Source organism: Scophthalmus maximus, chromosome 2 (assembly GCF_022379125.1).
Source record: "Scophthalmus maximus strain ysfricsl-2021 chromosome 2, ASM2237912v1, whole genome shotgun sequence".
Classification (NCBI taxonomy): Eukaryota; Metazoa; Chordata; class Actinopteri; order Pleuronectiformes; family Scophthalmidae; genus Scophthalmus; species Scophthalmus maximus.
In genome coordinates this window covers 23682383-23704670 of record NC_061516.1, presented here as the reverse complement: position 1 = coordinate 23704670, position 22288 = coordinate 23682383, and the positions used below count along the sequence as shown (strand labels likewise).

Below are 22288 nucleotides of genomic sequence, written 5' to 3'. Positions count from 1 at the left end.
CTCATTTTCTTCTCCTCCGTTTTGGGGGAGGGGGGGTTTGTGAAAGCAAAGCCGAAAACACATGGCACCTTTCACCTCTGAGGGCAGCCAGGGAGGAGGGGAGGCCTGGTTTAGGGTGTTTCGAAACATTTGGTCAGTGTCTGGCGACAGCGGGGTAATTGCTGTTACTGGACAGTGTGTGTGTGTGTGTGTGTGTGTGTGTGTGTGTGTGTGTGTGTGTGTGTGTGTGTGTGTGTGTGTGTGTGTGTGTGTGTGTGTGTGTGTGTGTGTGCGTGCGCGTGCGCGTACTTACACCTGGGAGAAATTCGAGTTTTTAACAACCTGGATCTTGTTTGTTTTACTTCGTCGCCATTCTTCGAAGTTCTGACTGCATTTCATTTACCTTCACACCAAATCTCAAGATGTGGCGCAAGAGGAAAAAAAGTATGGATTATTATCATTAGGATTCAACCTGGAGCGACCGGGAATGTTCCAGATCGATGTTCCACTCTGAGCTGAAATGGGGGGAATTGACTAAGAGAATCGAAAGACATTAAACTCGACCGTAAAATAGATTTTTACAAAGGGGGGGGGGGGGGGGGGGGGGGGGGGTAAACAAATTTTATTCAAATAAAATCAAAGACAATTCAAGTGAAATAAAAGATAAAACCAGCGTAAAGTCTCATATTTTAAGAATAAATCACTGTTATGTCCCGGGCCACGGTGGCAGCAGTTAGATGTGGCTCGTCTCAAAAGTGGGAAATTTACGAAGCGAAAGGAAACGGCTTCAAACGCCGCCCGCGTCATTTCTGTCCACTCGTGTCGTCGCACACCCGAGACCAGGTTCCTCCGACGCCAGGGCGGCGAGAGGTAGAGGAGAGGAAGCCACTGCAGGAGAGGAGGGAGGAGGACGAGGAGGAGGAGGGAGGAGGACGAGGAGGGAGGAGGACGAGGAGGAGGAGGAGGAGGAGGAGGAGGAGGGAGGAGGAGGAGGGAGGAGGAGGAGGACGAGGAGGAGGAGGAGGGAGGAGGAGGAGGGAGGAGGACGAGGAGGGAGGAGGACGAGGAGGACGAGGAGGGAGGAGGAGGAGGAGGAGGAGGAGGACGAGGAGGAGGAGGAGGGAGGGAGGAGGACAAGGAGGACGAGGAGGAGGAGGAGGAGGAGGAGGAGGGATGAATGTGTGGACCGAGATGCCCTCCATCCCCCCGGGGGCAGGGGCTCTGGAAATGGCTTCGTCGTTGGGAGAGAGAGAGAGAGGGAGAGAGGGAGGGAGAGAGAGAGAGAGAGGGAGGAATCAACAGTGCGAGGGGAACAGTGAGGGCAGGAAACTGTCAGTGACCTACTGGACAAACAAATTGGTTTGCAGGCAAAATGGATTAAGAGGTTGAGCTGGGCAAAAAAAAACCCCCCCACAAAAAAACGAGGGTGACTGATGTCGCAATGTGAGCTCATCCATTTTGAACGGAGGGTTGAGAGGGGGGGGTTGAATTTAGAGGCTTGTGCGTCTTGTGTATCCCCCCCCCCGTCTGTGTGTCTGCGGGTGTGCAACGCGAGCGCTCAGCGAGTCAATATTTGTCTGCTCTGCCACGTCCCCAGACGTCCCGTTCGGCGCAGCAGACCGTAGAGCTGTCGAGAGCGACCTGAATATTCTCTGTCTTCATCTGTTCCCTTCCCTTTCTCTTCCTCTCCCTCCTGCCCCGCGCTCCCTCGCTTTCCCTTTGATTCCTCCTTCGCCTGCGTCGATAACAATATCGTCGCGAGCGAACAAGTTCCCCGTGCCTTTTTGATGGCTTGTCTAATCCGCCCCCCCCTCGCTGAAAAGCAACACTATCTCCTCTCGTCTATAGCGCTGTGTTTGATCACATCACAAAGTCATTCCTGCCTCCGTGCGTGTGTGATATTTGCGAGAGTGCGGGGTGTTTTATGGTTTCCGCAATATCATATAGTCAATGAAATTATGTATTTTGGATGTGCCGGTACTTTTTTGGCGCTTTGCCGGAGAGTTTGATTTTGAATTGAGGACCCTTGTCGAACCCTGTCCCGTCGACGTCATGTCTCCGGAGCTTTGTCTCAAATTGGGCTAAATCAATTATGTTTTCTATCAAAAAAAAAAAAAAAGAAGAAGAAAAATTGAAACCAATTTCAATAACCAATCTTGAGTCCCAAACACACGCGACACTAAATGATGTCGTGTCAAATCTGCGCTCCGCTTGATCCACTGGTAAACTGAGAGCGGCTGTCTGCGTGGCGGCGGCCTGTGGTCGTCATCTCGCGTGGGGTCGGGTCTTTGCGTTGACTCTAACTGTGCGTGATCTAAATGTTTGCGTCGCGTTCGGTGTGAACACACGCGGCGAGTTCCCAGTTATTACCGGCAACCCCCCGTTGGCCAAATCTGTTTCCCGGCCTGTGCGATTTATGGCTCGGACGTGTGCGATGGTGCCACTCGTTGGCCGCCGAGCCCTTTTATGTTCCCGCGTGGTTCCTCGCATCCCCGTGTGGCATCGTGGGAACAACACAGACTGGTGGAAACAAATCATTAGACGATTGATCCTTCACAGCGACTCTTTATTGTTTCACTTTGGTGCCAAATACACAATGAGAATTCTGTCCTCATTTCCCTTTTCTTTTCTTTTTTTGCGTCGAACTCCGCCGCCACCGCCTGCCTGTTGCCATCTGCCACGTGCTTCCTGCCGCACACGTTGAGATCCATGTCCGTTCAACATGCGCGTGCATATCGCGCGCGACCCGAACTTCTTCACTGTGTGTGCGAATAGATAACGTAGAAGATGAACGCCGATGAATCGCATCCGCACGCGGACACCTCCCCCCTGCCCGGTTGCATGTGTGTTGCAAAGCCCGGTTGGTCGCGTGCCCCGCAGTTGTCGAGTCCTATTGCGAACTCGTCCCGCGTGCGAGCGTGAGTGCGTTTTTATTATTTCGAGAGGCAGCCTGGCGCGGGCCCAGTCCTTTTTTTTTCTTTTTTTCCCTTTCTTCCAAGCCTTGATAAAAACGTGCTGGGAGCGCGGCGGTGCACACCTACTCCACTACAGGGTACAGGCAGTACCGTGGCCTGTCCTCTCCAATTGGCAGCCTCTGTGCTGCTGTACCGCTGATAAGAGGTTGGTGTAAATAAAACTGTACAGCACAGCTCGTTATAACGCGGGACGTGGAGCGAGGCGAGGAGGAAGGGGGGGAGGGGGGGGGGTCAGAGACAGAGGGAGAGAGAGAGAGAGAGAGAGAGAGAGAGAGAGAGAGAGAGAGAGAGCGTGTGGTGTCTGTACTCATTGTTCTGACAGCATACTGCGTCTGTGTGTGTGTTCCTGTGTGTGTGTGTGTGTGTGTGTGTGTGTGTGTGCTTGTTTTTCCGTTTGCATGTGAACCACGTCGACTTTTAGATGCTGGGATTAAGGATCTTTTTCTCTCTGTGTGTGTGTGTGTGTGTGTGTGTGTGTGTGTGTGTGTGTGTGTGTGTGTGTGTGTGTGTGTGTGTGTGTGTGTGTGTGTGTGTGTGTGTGTGTGTGTGTGTGTGTGTGTGTGTGTGTGTGTGTGTGTGTGTGTGTGTGTGTGTGTGTGTGTTTGGTGAATGTCATTTGATCCTTTGCTTCACTTTTATTTCATGGTATAAAAAAAATGTCAGTTTTTGAATCGACTAGAGACGCTGGAAGTTATGTTGTAGGGAAATTTGAAATGAATGGACGTCCTTTAGGCCCCCCCTGTGTGTGTGTGTGTGTGTGTGTGTGTGTGTGTGTGTGTGTGTGTGTGTGTGTGTGTGTGTGTGTGTGTGTTTGTGTGTGTGTGTGTGTGTGTGTGTGTGTGTGTGTGTGTGTGTGTGTGTGTGTGTGTGTGTGTGTGTGTGTGTGTGTGTGTGTGTGTGTGTGTGTGTGTGTGTGTGTGTGTGTGTTTATGGATTTTTGCTGTTTTTTGGTACGGAGAGTGCTGTCTTACGTAAGCCATTTATGTAGGCTCAGTGAACAGCCAGGCTATGTTTTTGTTGGTGACTGCGCCTGTCTGCCTCCCTCCCTCCGTCACACACACACACACACACACACACACACGCGCACATTTTCTCTCCCTAATCTGTCTGTCTGCTTCTCTCCCCCCCCCCCCCCTCACCCTGTTTACACTGTTAAAAACCACCGAGTGTGATATTGGTCGGCCATCGACATATACACTGTAATTAGCCTTTTTAATTTCCCATTTAGCCTCTCCGACTCCCGAGAGCAGATCATTCGGCTGAAACATACGCACATACAGTAAACAGTGACCCGCCGTCAAAGAACCAACGTTAAATAGGGATTAAAGTGTGTGTGTGTGTGTGGGGGGGGGCTTTGGCTTTTCCAATTAACCTTCACGTGTTCATTTCTCTGCCAAACAGCGTTCATGTTTTTAGATTTCCTCTTTGTCCTGAGATTAAAAAGTCCACGTTAGTTTTAGTCATATTTAGTCCACCAGTTCATTTTGAGGGAATTTGAAGCTCTGATGTCATTTCAGCCAAAAACAAAAAATTCCCAACATGTGGCCTTTTTTTTTTTTTTTTTTTTTTAAGATTTCAAACGACTGATTTAAACAGGTTTCCACGTGGCCTCTGCTCTTCAGAGGAAATGTGTGACTGAGGACCGAGTTTTCAAGCCTGCTCTGCACTGAGAGATATATTCAAGAATATAAATTTCCGATTGAACCAAAATTCTGGAATCTAAATTGCACCGTTTTAATTTTCTCGTGAAACGCTGCCCGAGTGGACACTTTGATACTTTACCACCGCCACAGATTCCCATGGAAACATTGCAACGGGTAATCTAGACAAATTCTACCCCCCCCCCCCCCCCCCCCCCCCCCCCCCCCCCCCCCCCCCCCCATCTAAACACTCTGGAGCCAGTTTTCTTCTATTTCCCGCTCTCGTATTGAAGGATAAAGCTTCAAAAGACATCAATCTTTGAGCCTTTGGCTCACGCCGTCCATTCCAAGTGTTTACGCAACGCGCCGCTTCGCCAAACGTTACTGGAGGGAAGGAGAAACAGGCGAAACCTCACCGAAGAGGCACCGGCACAGAGAGTCTGATCGCTGCTGCCAGAAACCTCTGTCCGAGGACGGCCGATGCATTCCTTCTTCCGTCGCGTGTCTCCTTTTTCGCGTGATGAGTCCAATGTGGCATTTCGTGGCCTTCGCAGAACGCCCGTTCCCCCCGGGGGAACAAGGTCGGCCGCTGTCGTTCAGCCGCTCCCTCAATGTGGAATCGTGAATTGCTTGTTCGTCGAGTGGACGCTAAATAGCGCCACGCCATCCGATCATTGGACAGCTGACGGCGACGAGTCCACCGCAGGGAACAGAAGAGGGGCCTTCTGCGCGACTCTCGCTCTTCTTCTCTAGTTCAGTTCTCTTCTCCGTCTGCGTGTGTCGCGCTGACAAAACAAGGTCGTTGCAACGCGACGATCGCCGGCGCCCGAAAGAAGAAACACCGGTTGTTGCTGTCGTGTTTTTTCTCCTCTTCTTCTTCTTCTTCTTCTTCTTCTTCTTCTTCGGCTGCTGCGCAGGATGAAATGTGTCGCGTCCAGCGCGTCGGCCTACTTCCGGAGTGTCGCTGCGAGCGCAGACGGGCCCTCTCTCTCTCTCTCTCTCTCTCTCTCTCTAACTTCTTCTGTTTCATTCTGCGATTGTCTTTGATGAAAGATTCTGTTTGGACTGCGCCATTCCCCCACGGGGCGAGAGAGAGACACAGGGAGGGAGGGAGGCATCTGTTGCAAACGGAGCACGCATTCTCTACCTGTGAGGGAACGTGGGCTGGGACGACAAGTGTTGGTGAATTATGAGCGAACGAGCACACGGCCGCACGGAAAAAAGATCCTCATTTTGTCTTTCTCACGGCAGAGCGGGACGATGGCTCCCGAAAAACAAACGAGGCCTTTCTCTGCCTCTGACATATCCTTTTCGACGAGATGAGGTCGTGAATGGCGGCATTATGAGATCACATCGCTGAACTGGATGATGCCGCGCGCGTGTGTTGTTGTTGTCGTCGTCGCCAGATACACTCATCACACCCACAAACTCCCAAATGGGCACTAAGGTTACGTGTGTCGTCCCCCCCCCCCCTTCTCTGTCTCTGCATCATAACGTAACGGCGGTTCGCATTACCACTCGGATGAGTGTAAAAGCAAATGGGACAATACGCCGTCGCGCGCCGCAGTATTTAGGGAAATGGGAGAACGAGCACTTAGTATGTCAGGGGAAATTACAGGCGGAGGGAATGCACCATCACTTCCCCGGTGCCGCCTGCGCCGCGGGTTTCAGTCCCCAGTCCTCATAACGGGCCCGCACGCTGCAAACGCCTGCCGCCGGCGGGGGGGGGCAGGCAGAGCGCTCGACAGTTAAGTTTAAGTGAAACGCCATTGAATGCTAAGTAAGTGGTTGGAGTGCCGGGAGTCAACTAGAGCCAAGAGTAATCACAAGTTTTATCGATGGAGAAGCGATTGAATGATGGAGGAGCGCGGAGCATGCGGACGTCACCGTGACGGGGGTTTCTGACGACATGTTTGAACAGTGAAATCAATTTGGACATCGACAGCAGTAGCTGGATAGATAATTTGGTATGCGTTTCATGTATCAGATGTTAGACAAACACCCCTTAAGTGCGCATATTTCCTTCGACTCAACTCCGGTTTCGTTCACAATTTGCCCTTTCAGGAAACCAAAGTTCCGGATGTGACCGTTCAAAACGAACACGCTGCACTTACAGTCGACACTCAGAGCTGCAGTTCGACCTGTGGGGTGTGTGTGTGTGGGGGGGGGGGTTCTTCAGAGGCGGGGCCGGACCGTTATATCACTCTCGCTTGCAGGAAGTTGCCTTGATTGACAGCGAGCCCCTCCCTCGCCCCGGCTTGTTCTCCTTTACGGGCCCTCGTGAAGTAACCGGGCCACAGTGCACCGCAACCGCCGTTGTGCAACGTCTCGGAGAGGGAAGCGAAAAGGGAAGCGGCTGCGGGGGCATGCGGCACCTGATCACCACCCCGTCCCTACCTCCCAACACACACACACACACACACACACACCACAGGCCTGACGCTGTGGCAATGTGACACAGGTCAAGTTAACTTTCTGCGATCATTCTTTTATTATTGCGTGACGCATCATTTATAACGTTTTGTGTCCAAATCTTGCCTGGTAAGAGATCAGAATAATGTCCGTTGAGCCAGTGTGGTGGTGGGCGTGTGGCCCCCTGGCTGAGAGTGTTGTGGTTTTTTTCTCATTCAAGGCAAAAAAAACCCCACAAACCTATTATTTAGCACACGCGTGACAAGCGTATCAGCTGATGCTAAGTGTGTGTGTGTGTGTGTGTGTGTGTGTGTGTGTGTGTGTGTGTGTGTGTGTGTGTGTGTGTGTGTGTGTGTGTGTGTGTGTGTGTGTGTGTGTGTGTGTGTGTGTGTGTGTGTGTGTGTGTGTGTCTCCTCTGTCCGGGGTTACCTCGTCTTTCCTAACTAACAAGTTCGCCCTCTTGCAATCGAAAGGGGGGCCCCCCAAGATATTTATCGCTTTAATTTGGCAGTGAAAATGTCCGATGGCGGCTGTTACCAGGCGGAGGGCCCCCCTGTTAGCACTTAGCTGGCTAACTGGAGTGACGGGCATCTGGCTGGGTGGCTGCCCGGCCGTGTGCTCCCTGGATTCCTGTGCTCCCCCCCCCCCCCCCCAACCCCCACCCGCGTGCCCCGCAGTGACCTCGCGCAACTCCATTCTCCTTCATGCATCATGCAGGCATTTCCTGACAATTTATGTCCGCGCGCCACAAGCAGGGGCATGCCCTGCACTAAAAACCCTATCCCTGGTCCATTTAGCACACGCCTCTTGGCCTCCCAGAAGACTGTTTGAGTGTTGCACCCGCCGTCTGCGAGGCCGAGTCGTTGCTTGCCAGCATAAAGCTTATTCACTACAAATCACCGAGGGGGGGGTTCCTACAGTACCGCGAAGGGGCCCTGGACATGAACTTGTTCTGCTCACCTTCCAGGCAGTCGCTGGTGTTCATTAAAAGGAAAATTCTTTAACCGGATTAGATTTCCTTAGCTTGAATGCCGCTGTCCCGGGACACATTTTACACCCGTTCGCACCTGGAAGCCGCCCGGTACAATCCCAGCTTGATCTCTTGGCTACTGAGTGGGGGGGGGGGGCGGCCATCTGGGGGCTGCTGGGGGTTAAGTGCCCTGCTCAGGGGCACCTCAGCGGCGGCTCCTTGTAAACCGAAACCTGCGGTGGATTACTTCCAATCCCGAAAATTGACGCTAATACACTACGGAAATTAATTTAGCCCGGTGGCCACCTTGAACGTAGGAAAAGGCCAGTTTTCAAAAATCCGAAGCATGTTTTTGGGAAGTGGCCAGAAGTACTGTAAAGTGTGCACATGTGGTTGCGATCGGCGCCGCGGCCCCGGTTGAGAATAGTGTGTCAGCCGTGAAAGAATGTCGTACATTTACTCCGAGGCATGATGACGGTCTGTGAGTTGCACATGACGGACTCACGGCCGCACACGCCGCCTGCGGCCATTAAACTGTCCCGAGACGGTCGATGCATGGATAATCAATGAGCGCAAAAATCGATAGGTGGAAGGAGTCCAACGCTGATAGCAGGGCAACTGTAAAAAAATAGTTGAACCGGTGATGATGAACGCGGGAGTTAAAGAATCAGCAGAGGGGCCGTGTGATTAATGCAAACGAGGGGCCGTCAGTCGGTGTGTCGGGGGGTGGGGGGGGGGGGGGGGTGTTCTGTCTACATCCTCCGCTACATGTCTTTTGTTCTCCGGAGGTTAACAAGGCCGCTTCTCGCCAGCTAATTCGGCCATATGCTCGTCTGTGCATTTGACACCCGCGCGCCACGCGCTCGACTCTGCGAAAATTAGGCCTCGTGAATATGCAGCCAATTAAAAAAAAAAGGCTCAGCTCCGTTCAGTCTAAAGTTGTTAACACGGAAATAAATCTTGTGATATCGCCGGACGGATCTCGGATGTTCTGGCTTTTTTAAAGGGGCCTGCATCACGGCGGCTTGTGATCTTGTCACGCTCACTCGGTGCAGCGCGCCATCCTTTGCATAACTTGTTGCGTAAGCGCTCCTCTGGCAGGCACACTGTGTCATGTACGGTCCGTGTCATTTCTGCTTTTGGTCGGGCTTATTACAGTACAGGCCGTTCCCTAATGTCTGCGCGGTTGCAAAACCGCACAAGCCATCTCTCCCCGACTCGTTTTTCTTTTTTTCTGTCATCCAAGAATTGGCTTCCTGTTTTCATTGTGTTCTGTTTCTCTCTGTGGAGGTGTCGTAACCCAGAGGGCCGTGCCAAGAACAAACCAAGGTCTGGTCGGGAGAGAGAGCATTCTGCGCTTGTGCGCTGGAAACAGACACACAAACACGCACGCACACAATATCCAGATGTTAAGTGTGTGTGTGTGTGTGTGTGTGTGTGTTTGTGAGTTGGTCTATTTGATGTGTGATGTGTATGGCATGTACAGTGCTCCTTTGCCAAGCCATAAAAAGTCATTTGTGTGAGCCTGATCTGATGTGCCCTCCGAAGCCAGCCCCCCCCCCCCCCCCCCCCCCCCCCCCCGTGGGTGTTCATGCCAGGCTCCTTCCTCCTCATTTTATTGCTGTACAAGTATCGGTGAATGTGTTGCGGCAGTCCGGGGGCCGTCGCCGAAGGCCCCCGCATACTTGATCTACTTGCATAGACGCAAGGCATAAGTGCGGCGGGACCCACAAAAAATGGAAGTGAACTCAACAATAACTCTGTGGCTTCGAGTCAGAACCAGGCATGTGTTTGTCTCGCAGACTGATCTGAAACAGTCTGTGCAGATCTATTTGCGTCTCCGGTACTGTACTGTGTGTGTGAACATAAAGTTGCTTCACTGTTTCGTATCCATTAGTCTAGAATGAGTCTCGCAGAACAATAAAACCCCTAGAGAATAATATGATTGTTTGAGCCACAGCCACCGACTGTCACAAATAATGAATATAATATATATAAATGACTCTGTAATTTTTAAATGTCAGAATTGCTTTGTCTTTTTTTTTGCCAAATTCGCCTTCGTCCAGCTCTTACGGGCACGGAGATGAGAAACCATCTGCATGTTGATTACATTTGGAGCTGAGTCATCACATTGTCGCAATAAATGTAGAAGTTATAATTCAACTATGAAAAATATGAATCTGAATTAAATCTGGATCAGACTGCAAATCAGATTCCAGTGTGTGTACGTGAATCAGACTCACTGTCGATTGATTGGCTGTCGAGGCCAAAGATTCTGTCGCCCCCCCCCCCCCCCCCCCCCCCATTTCCCCCTCCTTCACTGTTTGTCTTCAGAACAAGAAATACAATGAAAACACGGACGCTCCGTGCTCAGTGTGTCATGGTTGCATTTTGCAAGTTATGATGATGAGATTTCAACTTTCTATTTTATCTGCACCTCTGCCGTGAGATTCCCCAACTCTTCCATCCCTCCAAGTGAGTGTGTACTGAGCGTTCACTCTCTCTCTCTCTCTCTCTCTCTCTCTCTTGTTTTCCAGCCGGTGAGAAGGCCATAGTTTGTGACCAGTGTGGCGCCCAGTTCCAGACAGAGGAATCCCTGGAGTCTCACCGACAGATCCACACCGGTATGAGAACGCGCACACACACACACACACACACACACACACACACACACACACACAGACTCAGAAGTATCATCATGACACCGGGGGACACAAACGAAAAGATCATGAGCTCCGATGCTTCATCAAAACCTATGTGTCGCTTATTTATGTGCAGGAAGTTCCACTTCGCTTGGCCTTGTGTGCGAATGTGCTGAGCAGGCTGTCGACGCATTTACATTTGGAACGACGAAACGAGCGAGAATAAAGAATCGGGATCACATTGCGAGCGAAAAGGTGTGCGTGTTGTGGTTGGTGTGCTCGCTCCGCCTCCTCCGGTGACCCGCAGCGACCGATTGACACATAGATTGATGGATAGCATCATCCTGGATTAGTCCCACTCGCCCTAAATCAAGACAGACCCCGACGAGTAATCAACGGACCGCGGGAAAACTTGGCAGGCCCGCGTTGTTTACCAGCGCTCGGCTATGAAGACGGGAGGACGCGGGCGATCTGGATGCCAAGATGTAAATAGGGAGAAGTAAATACCCGCTCCGACAGATGTGTGACGGTTCAGGGCCGTTTTCACCGCTGGCGATGAAACCTTTTAATTTTGGGAGAAGACAAAACGTCTCAAGCTCGTGGCGTGCCATGGGGGCGAGGGGTTTGGAGAATGCCGTGTGTGTGAGGGCCTTTCGTTTATTTATTAATGTCTTAAGTTGTATCGCTCATTACCTTCTTACTGCCTATTTTCTCTCTATCCAGCAATCTGAGCAATCGATAGCAATAGGAAAACGCAGCATTTGAATAGTAATTCTGCCGGTGATTACCATGGCAACGGCTGAGGCTTCGAGGTACACGGGTTAGCGCTGTATACACCACACTACTGACGATTGCGATATGCAGGAGGTGTTTGCGGATTTAACGGCAGATAAACGGACAGGAAAAAAAGAAAAATCGAATTCATAACGGAAACATAATAAGTGGTAATTTTATTTCTGAAGGAGAACTCTGCCCGTCTAGTTCAAATGATTTCAAATCACGTTGGCACGAGTTCACATTTGGTTTTTAACGGTGGTGTGTTAGAGAAGAGGCCACAGATTGTCAGACGTCTACACGGTTCATCCTCGGGGGATCGTTTCTCGGCAGCCGAGCCGTTAGTTTGTGAAGGAAAAGCACACGGCGCGTCCAAAATGAGAACGGTTCGTCCTCTGAGGTGCGCGACCCGGTGCCGGATGGATACCGTGGCAAACTGCCTCATAGTGGGGTGATGGGGAAAAGTCAGGGGGGATCGCCGTCCTTTAGCTCCGCCCTCGCATGTCAAACCCAATCCGGCGAGAGAGAGAGAGAGAAAAAGAGAGCGCCGCTGAAGCTGGTTCGGACCAGAAACCCAGCATCTTCAAAAATAGCCTCAAATCATCATCATCATCATCATCATCATCATCATTATCATCATCTCGTGTTGTGTCCTTCATCGAAAACCGTGACCCTCAGGCTCTCTTCGATGTAACCGGAAATTTTGGGGTGGGGGGCGAGGAGGGGGGGTGGGGGAGGGGGGGGTGACTGGTACTCCTGAAGGGCATGCCCTCAGCCAATCAGATCGCCAGAGGTAAAGAAGGGTTAAATGAGGCTAATGATCCAACAGCCATAACAGCGGAAAGGAGCCGCTCTAAATATAGGCATTCTAGTCTGGAGCGAATGGAAGCGGTGGGGGGGGGGGGGGGGGGGGGGGGCAGCCAGGGCCAGACGTGTCTTCCTGCCAGACAACTGGAGCAGCAGCAGCAGTACTAGTATAGTAATCATCCGTGTGTTCAGCCACCGTGATGGATCAGCGTTTCAAAGAAATGGACTCGGGGGGGACATGACGAGGCAGTTTCACGGCGCCGTCCGTCTTATATGTGCTGCTGCACATGTTCATACATCACTCTGGAGGCACGGCCCTTATTTACTTATTTTTGGGTAACTGCGTTCATTACTGTAACTCATAATCAATACTCGTTATGTGACGAGAATTCAATTAGCATGCCGACATTTGAGAAAACTGTTGTGTGTAATTAATACGTTCTTGTTTGTTTTTGACATTGACTATAAGCAATTTAAGTGCATTTAATTAGGGTTCTCCACACTGCGTTCTGTGTGTGTGCGTGTGTGCGTGTGTGTGTGTGTGTGTGCGTGTGTGTGTGTGCGCGCGCGCGCACACAATTACATATGGTGACATTCAAAGGTTGAGTCTTGCTCGCGCTCCGGGCCCCGCAGCCAGTCGAGGGCTGACAGCATTTATCCGACCGCTGTCCAGTTTCCAGCGGGGAGTGACTGATGACATGGGAGGTAAACAAACAAGCCCCTTCCCGTGTCCCTCGCTCGGACTCTTTGCGGAGAGACTTATTTTTGTCTGTTCTGTTCTGCTGCTTGCACAAACACACGTGCGGGTCTTCTCCTTTCGGGGGCCCGGGGGGGGGGGGAACAAATGGGGTGCGTTTGGCTCATTGACCTATATGACCGATTTAAAAGAGAGTAAGAGCTTTGGATCATTTTTCAAACAGTTTTTCAGGATTCATGCCCCAAGAGGAAGTCCCTTTATACATCTTACGACAAACAACTTTACATCAGATGCAACCTGCTTCCCTGCCGGACAGTGATGCGTTCAATCTGTTTGAGCTGCAAAAAAAAAAAAACGTGGCTTTATTCATCCGGAGCCGTCTGTGTGTACAGCACCCACAGCACCCACAGCAGAGAGGGCGTGTGGTAGGAGCAAGGGGGTGACTGTTGGCCACCAAAGCCGGATGTGATCTGCGCCTGCCTCTTGGCAGCGCGTCGGCCCCTTGGCTAACGTTCTCCAGACAATATTTGGCCTCTGAAACTGTGGCTTTCTTTTTGGTCTTTCTCGCAGCTGTGAATGGGAACTATTGTGGCATTTCCTCCGTCGGCGCGATCAGCTGCCGTCCGACCCGACCGCTGTCTCTCTCCCACTTTGTCTCCGCTTGCCGTGCTCGGTGTACAACACACACCTCTCTACCCCGTCCCCCCCACCCCCCCCCCCCCCCATCCCCGTCTACGTCTACTCTCTGTGTCATCTTGGAGGCCGCCGCCGCTGAGAGATTCCTGAAGTAGTCGTCATTCCTAACGGACAAGCTCTTTTGCAATGGGGTGGGCGACTGGTCAGGGTGCCACGGGGGAACTAATGGCAAAACATCATGTGGCTGTTTTTAACCCAGTCAACTCGTGCAAACACACGCACGCACACACATACACGCGCGCGCGCGCACAAGCACTCGCTGCAACCACGAACCTATCCCCTACTTTGGCCAGTCGTTGTGTATAACACACTCGACTAAATCCAGAAATGTGGGCATTCAGGTGCCGGGAATGGCGTCGCCCGGGCGCATTGCATTTCCACTCGCGGCTAATTCTCGTCACATATTTTCCCAAATTGGATGGCATCACATCAGAGGCTCCCTCTCCCCCTCTAAACTGGGACTCGCCTCAGGGTTTCTTTTTTTTCGCGAGCAAAAAGAACACAGTCGGTCCGGCTTTTCACGGAGCTCTCGTCCTTAAGGAAACCGCCGGCTTGTTGGACTTGTAGCCCGCTTGACGCACTGTTTCTGCCGCGCGCGTCCACCGATCGCTATGCGGCAAGACTCGTTTTTTTTATTATATATATATATATATATATATATATATATATATAAAGAGGGCAAACGCAAGAAATGTAAGACTGTGCTCATAGGAAGGATTTCCTGGTGGAGCCCTTTTATTTCATCATGTCCCTGTCAGGTGACAGACAGGAAGCGCAGTGTAATGTGCATACTGATGTGTAACCACTCATATTTTGAAACACTGGTCAAAGCAAAAGATGGAAGGGAGAAGAAATCTTTTACCAAAAACAACCCAAACACCCGCTGCTGCGGGATGGTCATCTGAATTCAGATTTTTTTTTTCTAATTGAGTTTATGAAATTTGTTTACTGGGAGTAATGTCGTGTTGGTTCCCACAGTCTTCTTAGCTCATGAACACTGTTGACGCTTTAGTCAAACGAATGAAAGTGTTTTTGCTTCAATTATACTACGTGTGCATGTAGTGACGGGGATTTTTGTGGCCACTGCATCGTGATGAACATTTTGTTCGGTCCTAGTCTTCATCACCAACGTGAGGACGACCCCTAACAAACCTATTGCTTGACAAAGGACTACTCCAGGATAACTTAAAGGCAGGGACGAGCCACAGCTTTTGCAGGAATATCAGAAATTATGAGAATACGATCTCACACATATCCAGTATGCAGCCAGAGGCCCTCAAATGCAAAATTGCCCAGAGTCCGTTTTGAATCCGAGCCGACGAGCGCACGTCCTCTCGGAGCACTGTACTTTTTTTTCCAACGCCATCATCAAATTTATCAGCTGTTGCATTTCCAACATGCGCTTTTTTTCTTTTTGAAGTTACCGACCAGCCGCGGAGGATTTTACCTATCGATGAGTCTCGAACCGGGGACGATGAAAGCGCCTTGACGCAGAACGGCAGCTCCGCTATTCCCAGGAGCAGTGAAGTTTTTAGGAGCCATCGTTATCGTTCAATACGGACAGTGGCTGCAGCGTTGCGTTTCTTCCCGATCTTTGTGAACTTGGTTCGCCGGGGAAGAGTGACACTCGGGCCGCGCGGTACCAACTGTCATTGTCAATCACTGCCGCACACGGCCGTTTCCTCCCTCGTGCTCTCGGGCCGTAATCCGTTTCCCCCAAACCGTTTCAATGTGGATTTCTGGTCCAGCGCCATAATATCACACGGTGAACGTGTTGCGCTCGTGTGTTTTCTCCTCTCCGGATCCGTCCTTATCTCTATAGTTCTCTGCCTGCCATCGTCGTCTCTCTTCTTCTTCTTCTTCTTCTTCTTCTTCTTCTTTTTTTTGTCTTGTTGTTCGCGTGTGCTTTTTCATTAGATTGCCTCGGTCTCCCACCATAATTTATCGCTCTCGTATTTTATTAGTGAGCCCCACCGCACTCGCATTCCACTTGATTAAAACCGGAGCTCGGTGCAGGGAAAAGCAAAAGGTCAGAATATGTGCGCGGAGAAAGTGGCTCACAAACAAGGAAAAAAGCAATAAATTGAAGTTAAAGTAGGGTTTTTGTTTTTTTTTCTTTTTCTTTTTCTACTTTGTCTGTGGTTTTGGAGAAAGGGGAAAAAATGCAGATTCCGCCACAAGGACTGCACAAACCCCCACGCCCTGCGACCGCAAATCTGCGCGCGAGAGTCCGTCCAGCCGAAGCCACGCTCATGCGAGCGGTCGCCTGTTGTTCGACGTGAGCCGCGAGTCGCGCTCGAGAGATATTAGGGGAGCCGCGTCTCCCATGTGACCTGTGTAGAAACACATCCACAAAAAAAATCGTTGTCCTGGTGTTCCTGTTTATACATGAATCATCTCCATGTGCACGCACACAAACACACACACACACACACACACACACAAACACACACACACACACACACAAACACACACACACACACACACACACACACACACACACACACACAAACACACACACACACACACACACACACAAACACACACAAACACACACACACACACACACACACACACACACACACACACACACACACACACACACACACACACACACACACACACAGCGGAGCCAGAGAAAATCCACAATAATGGGGGGGGGGGGGGGGGGGGGCGCTGCTCTCTTACTCTTCTATTTTTCTTTCTTTCTTTCTTTATCTCCCTCCGCCCTTTTATTTTTTCTTTCTTTTTTTCTTTTTTTGAGTCTTGTAATACAGGGAAAATATGCAAACCATGGAGTGGCAAATAGTGGGTTTAGCCAGTGGGAACACAGCGTGACTCCAGCAGGCTGCGGCCACAGAGTAAACACTTTCTTTTCTCAAGCCAGAAATAGTTTGGCTGGAAAGAGAGAGAGAGATGGAGAGAGGGAGGAGAGAGAGAGGGAAAAGGAGAGGGAAAAGGAGAAAGAGCAAAGGGGGTGAACGGAGCACAACAAGGTTATGATGGTCGGGGCAAAAAAGATCTTTTGAGTCGTATTATTTCCTTCATGCTGTGTATTTTTCTTCCTTGTAAAGTGTTCACGTCGCCGGACCTAACACGCACGCACGCACGCACACACACACGCACACACACGCACGGCCCAGTCATGTCACTCAAGCAAATTAGGCCAATGGCAGCGCTACACAGGGGTCACGTCAAAAGTGGCGATTGTCTCAATCACATTAGTCCAGCACTGGCATCTGTTTAGCATTTAGTTAATTGTGATGTTATTAACTTGTCAGTGAGCATTAGTGCGGCGATAAGCAAAGCAAATATTCTCCCACTGCGGGGCAGGCGGCGCTGCACATGTGTTGCAGACACACACACACACACACGCACACACACACACACACGCACGCACGCGTAGGAATGTACATGCACGCAGCTGACACCAACACCGACGTGTGAATGTGATTCCACTCCAGCCTACCGATCACTCAGAGTTCTTGTTAGTTAGCTGCTGGAATGAAATTATCACCATAAAGATAACGAAAATAAAAAAAATGAAACACGTTTATGAGGCTGCCAAAGGGCAGATGTGCATTTGCATTGGTGGTTCTTCCCTTGATGCCAGCGATTAATCGTCATCAAAAGTTGCGCCAGTCAACTTCCTCATTCCGCCGACAACACGTCCAGGTGCTGTGTCGAAGACCGACTGTGTTACAGTCTCACAAGAAAGACCTGGCTTCCGTCTTCATATCCAGGCTCAAATGATTATCGTACACTATCTATTTACCGTCAAAAATGTTCGCAGCGTCACACCCCACAGTTCCTGTTGCCTCTTCCTCCGTAAAACAAATACCTCCGTCTCTTTGCCTCCCTCCGTCCCCCCCCCCCCCCCCCTCGCTCTCACTCACCTTCCGAAATAAGAAGAGTACGAGTATCAGAGACGCTATCGGGGCTGCTAAATTAAATCAAGTGCCACTACCTCGACTACAGTCGGTCCGCCCGCCACTAACCGCCTCCCTCCCTCTCCCTCGGCAAACAAATTTTTTCCCCAGATAAGATCTAAATGAGTTTTTCCAGGCAGCGGAGGGGCCTCCGTCGGGCTGATGGATGCCGCGCGGGGGCCTGCGGTGGGACCAACACCCAGCAGTAATCACCCGCCACGGCCATAAGTGTTATGCACAGAGGCCCTGTATCAGAATGGGGTGTGTGTGGTTTGTGTGTAAATGAGATAAAATGAGTGAATGGGAGCCGGCACCGCCATGTTCCCCCGCAACCCCGATTCATTCATTGAGAAATAACCCGGCCGGGCCCCTGCACTGCGGAGCCTCGGCGGCGAAGGCTTAGTGTCACGGTGGGCACAGTCGCATTGAGGCGTCGCCGCAGGAAACCGTGGGACAACAGCATGTCGGAGAGGGGAGGCAGTATTCTTATGAGCGGGGCGCGGGGGGGGGGGGAGATGAGGTGGGTGGGATCCGGTAGCAAATTGGGATGTCCGCAGTGTGCAACAGTGTGGCCGCAGGAGAATCCCCACCTGGGTGGATCTTTGTCAACCAGGGGACAGCAGCCACACATCCAGAGAGACCAATAAAATGATGTGGTATGGGCCAGCGGGAGGGGGGCGACGGGGGGGGCGAGGGGGGAGCGGAGCGGATTATAGACTCCCAGAGGGCTCCGCGATTCACGGGCCATAAAATGGGAGTCAGCAGGACACACACTGCAAATCTGGCCAGCCAATATCCAGCATCCCTTTCCTCCCTCTTTTCAACCCCGAGGATGTGTCTCAGCCGCGTGTCACAATGCGACCCCGGCAGGCGCGTCCCGCCGTCGGACAATCTCGCCTCCCCTGGACGCCGCTTTTCTTCCCCCGGCTACAATTTGCATGTCGGCCGCTGCGGCTTTGTTCGAAATCTCGCTTGGTAAAAAAAAAAAAAAAAAAAGAGAAAGAAAGAACGAAAGAAAAGAGGGATAGATAAGGAAAGAGACAGAGCACTGGAAATCATCGGAGGCATTTGCCATTCAGGGAATAAAGAGGGCCCCGCTTTTGTCAGGAGGTTCCCCGCTCGCAGATATCCCATCGCATTTTAACCTTGGCGAGGCGGGGACTTTGACCATAAAGGGATTCGCCCAAGAGAGTGAAAGGGAGAAAGAGACGTGCAACATTGGTCCCCGCGTCGACAATGGCCACGGCTCCTTTGTCCACCGTCTTATTTGAAGTAAATCTCCCCCTGTAATTAGATCGGAGCTGTTTGTGGACATCTGAGGAGGGTGCGTCAGTGTTAAAACAGCAACGCACGAGGGCCCTTTTAATTTACAGTGCAAATACCTTTCGATTAGCGTGGAGAGTGGGGGGGGGGTTGAGGGGGGGGGGGGGGGGGGTTGGGTAGGGACTGAGCAGGAGGGACAATGGAGGGAGTCTTTCAATCCCTTTCTTTTTGTTGTTGTTGTTTGAGAGTGGGAAGAGGTTCGAGCAGCTCCTCCTGTGTTCCTTAATTGTGAAGCAAGGAGATTAGCACGAGTGCCTCCAACCTTTCACCCCGCACAAAGGCGCCATCGGATCCAGTTGCCTAGTGACACAGTGGTTTCACATCGGCGAAATTTAGCCGCCGCCGCCGCAGCAGCTCATCGTGGAACGGCTGAAGCGGAGGAATGGCAAAACCTCCGGGCCTGCGCTCCCGATGCAAAAGGACATTTCTGTCCCCCCCCCCCCCCCCCCCCCCCGCCCGCCTCGTCCGACGGCGAACCCCCTAATGGCACCGGAGCAGCCGCGCTAATGACAATGGCCGTTCGTCCTCGCTCGGCGAGTCCGTCTCTCAGACTCGTATAAAAGTTAATGTACCCGCGACAATGACATTCAGAAGACCGTTTAGCTTTTGGACAAATGCGGCGTTTTCTTAGCGGCGAGAGCAGCCGGGCATCACAGCAATGTCCCTCTCACACTGCGCGCGGCTCAATCAAAGGGCACTTAGCAGTGTCATATTGATTACGGGAGCTTAACCCCCGTCAATCTCTGATGGGTGATTTTGGCAGCCTTCCCGCGGATAGTTCCAGTGCAGGACGGAGGGAGCTCCCCCCCCCCCCATCTGAGGCCATGTGCTCATCCCGTCAAACGTCGGACGTGTGGAGTGATGTACGCTCACCGTTGGGGGGTTTGTTGGTTTGTCCGTCTCCGTCTCTATTCAGACTAAAACAAGCAGCAGATCCTGGATCTAGTCCCATTTTTCTGAAAATGACATTCGGACCTAATTAACGACCACTTCCGTCCGAATGTGAATTCCGGCTGCAGTCGATGGCCGACTTCATCTTTCATGTGCCACGCCACGAGGAATAACCTTAGAGGACTTAGATTCATACAAAGAACTTTTATTTTTATTGTTCCTGATTGTAGAATTCTAATTTGTGCGTTGTTGAAAGTATGAACAGAAGAATATTAGACATTTGATTAGTTAAATTTGAATTTCCTGTGTGTGTGTGCGTGTGTGTGCGCACGTGTGCGTGTTCCAGAAAACTTCTCATTACCCAATTGATTTTGTTTTTTTATTCTTGACAAACTCCTCTCATAGCTTTTAATCCTGTTTCCGTCACCCGTGACTGTTCCGCAACCTTAACTGGGTGTTCATTATTATCACAGTCATGTCAATGAAGTTCCTCCCACCATGAGGAATGTACAGTACGTATTGACCTTCCCGGAAAACAGGAACAAGTAGTTTTTTCCGAAATCTACCGGGTCATAAGCCCAACCGCACGTGGATGGAGGTTTGTTCGCCTGCTGCTGGTGCTCGGCTGGGGGTTGAACCTCAGGATAGGGACGAGCAACATGTCTGGTCATTAAGGTTTGACTTGTTGCAGATCTATGTGGAAGCATTTACATCCCTGTAGGTTCTCGAGACACATCTTGAAGTTTTGCATTACCATACGACGGTGTCGCGAGCTCAGTGGGGGAGTGAAACGGAGAGAGGGGGGAGTCATTGAGTTGGGGTTCGTCTCGGAGGTGGCCTGCCAGGACAATAGTCCAGAAAAAGGAACTCAAGTGGGACCCATTACACCCCACCGAGGGCAGACCCTTATCAGTTAATAGCAGGTTTCCTTCTGAGAGCAGATTGTTTTGATAGATGGCACCTGGTCCGGCCTTTGCAACCAGCCACGAAAAAAAAAAAAAAGCCCACTAGTGAACGCTAGAGAAGCCCCGGGAGGAAAAATAAAAAAAACAAGCGTCCGTGAGGGTTCAACCGCTCTCCGGTTTCACTTTGTCTCCCGCTGTTCGCTTCGCGGTCAACGGGCTCCTCACATAGGGATGAGGGGACATAGGGATGAGGGCACACTGGGATGAGGGGACATAGGGATGAGGGGACACAGGGATGAGGGGACACAGGGATGAGGGGACACCGGGATGAGGGGACATAGGGATGAGGGGACACAGGGATGAGGGGACATAGGGATGAGGGGACGTAGGGATGAGGGCACACAGGGATGAGGGGACATAGGGATGAGGGGACACAGGGATGAGGGGACATAGGGATGAGGGGACACCGGGATGAGGGCACACAGGGATGAAGGGACGTAGGGATGAGGGCACACAGGGATGAGGGGACATAGGGATGAGGGGACGCAGGGATGAGGGGACGTAGGGATGAGGGGACGTAGGGATGAGGGGACACAGAGATGAGGGGACATAGGGATGAGGGGACACAGGGATGAGGGGACACAGAGATGAGGGGACACAGGGATGAAGGGACATAGGGATGAGGGAACATAGGGTTGAGGGGACACAGGGATGAGGGGATGTAGGGATGAGGGGACACAGAGATGAGGGAACATAGGGTTGAGGGGACATCGGAGAAGAGAGGTACATCGTGGTCATAACGTCCTCATGTCAGATCGGAGTTAACAACAGATGTCTGTTTTGGGGCCGTAGAGCCGGTCCAACGAGATCCGCGACTCTTATCTGACTGGCGGCCCTTTGTTTATACCCGCTGATTTTCTAGGTCAAAGATTGTGAGCGAACCGGGAAGCATGAGTCCCATGCGGCGTCACCAGTGGAGAGATGGTGAACGTTTAACACGCTTAATCTTATTGGATTGGGGGGGGGGGGGGGGGGTTGTGTGTTAGTCATGCACGTTATAAGAAATTAATGAAATGCAGAGTTTGTGGTGTCTTTGTGGAGAAGCCTGGTTATCTTCCAGAGAATAAAACAAAACACCTGATGCTTGAGCAGAATCCTATTTCCCCCGGTGATGCCGCCCGTCGCCTGTCATTTCCTGCTCCCCCGTTTCTAATGTGTAAATGTTCTGCGGGAAAAATTTATTTGGCATTTAATTATGTATTTATTCCCGAGCAGACATGCAAAAATAGGCGACGCGCTCGCAAGTCGGCGGCCAGCTGTTCTCTGCACGCCGACCTTGACTAACTTCCGACGGCTCAGGAGGAAACAGTATCACGGACTGTAACAGGACAATCAGACGCCGCCCCCCCCCCCCCCCCCCCCCCCCCCGGCGCTGCAGCCTGATCCACCGGTCCAGGGCAGGAAATGGAGAAGTTTGCCGCGCGCCAAATGAAAACTGGACCCAATTAAGACTTCTTGATATTAATTGTGATTTTATTTTGCAAGGGGAGGCGGGCATTACCTGTCACACGTGCACAAATGAGAGAAAAAGAGAACAAATGGAAGGAGTTTGATGCAGAAAGCAGAAGTGTAGCCCCACATGCGTTAT

At 51.4% G+C, this 22288-nt stretch overlaps 1 protein-coding gene across 1 annotated transcript in view; it reads left to right on the top strand.

The window, feature by feature from the left end:
• Window positions 1-22288, top strand: part of zbtb16a (zinc finger and BTB domain containing 16a) — a 124577-nt gene that overhangs the window by 69846 nt on the left and 32443 nt on the right. The window contains exon 4 of the mRNA XM_035625974.2: window positions 10514-10600. Coding sequence (XP_035481867.1) covers window positions 10514-10600 — 87 coding nt within the window. The remainder of the gene's footprint in view (window positions 1-10513; window positions 10601-22288) is intronic.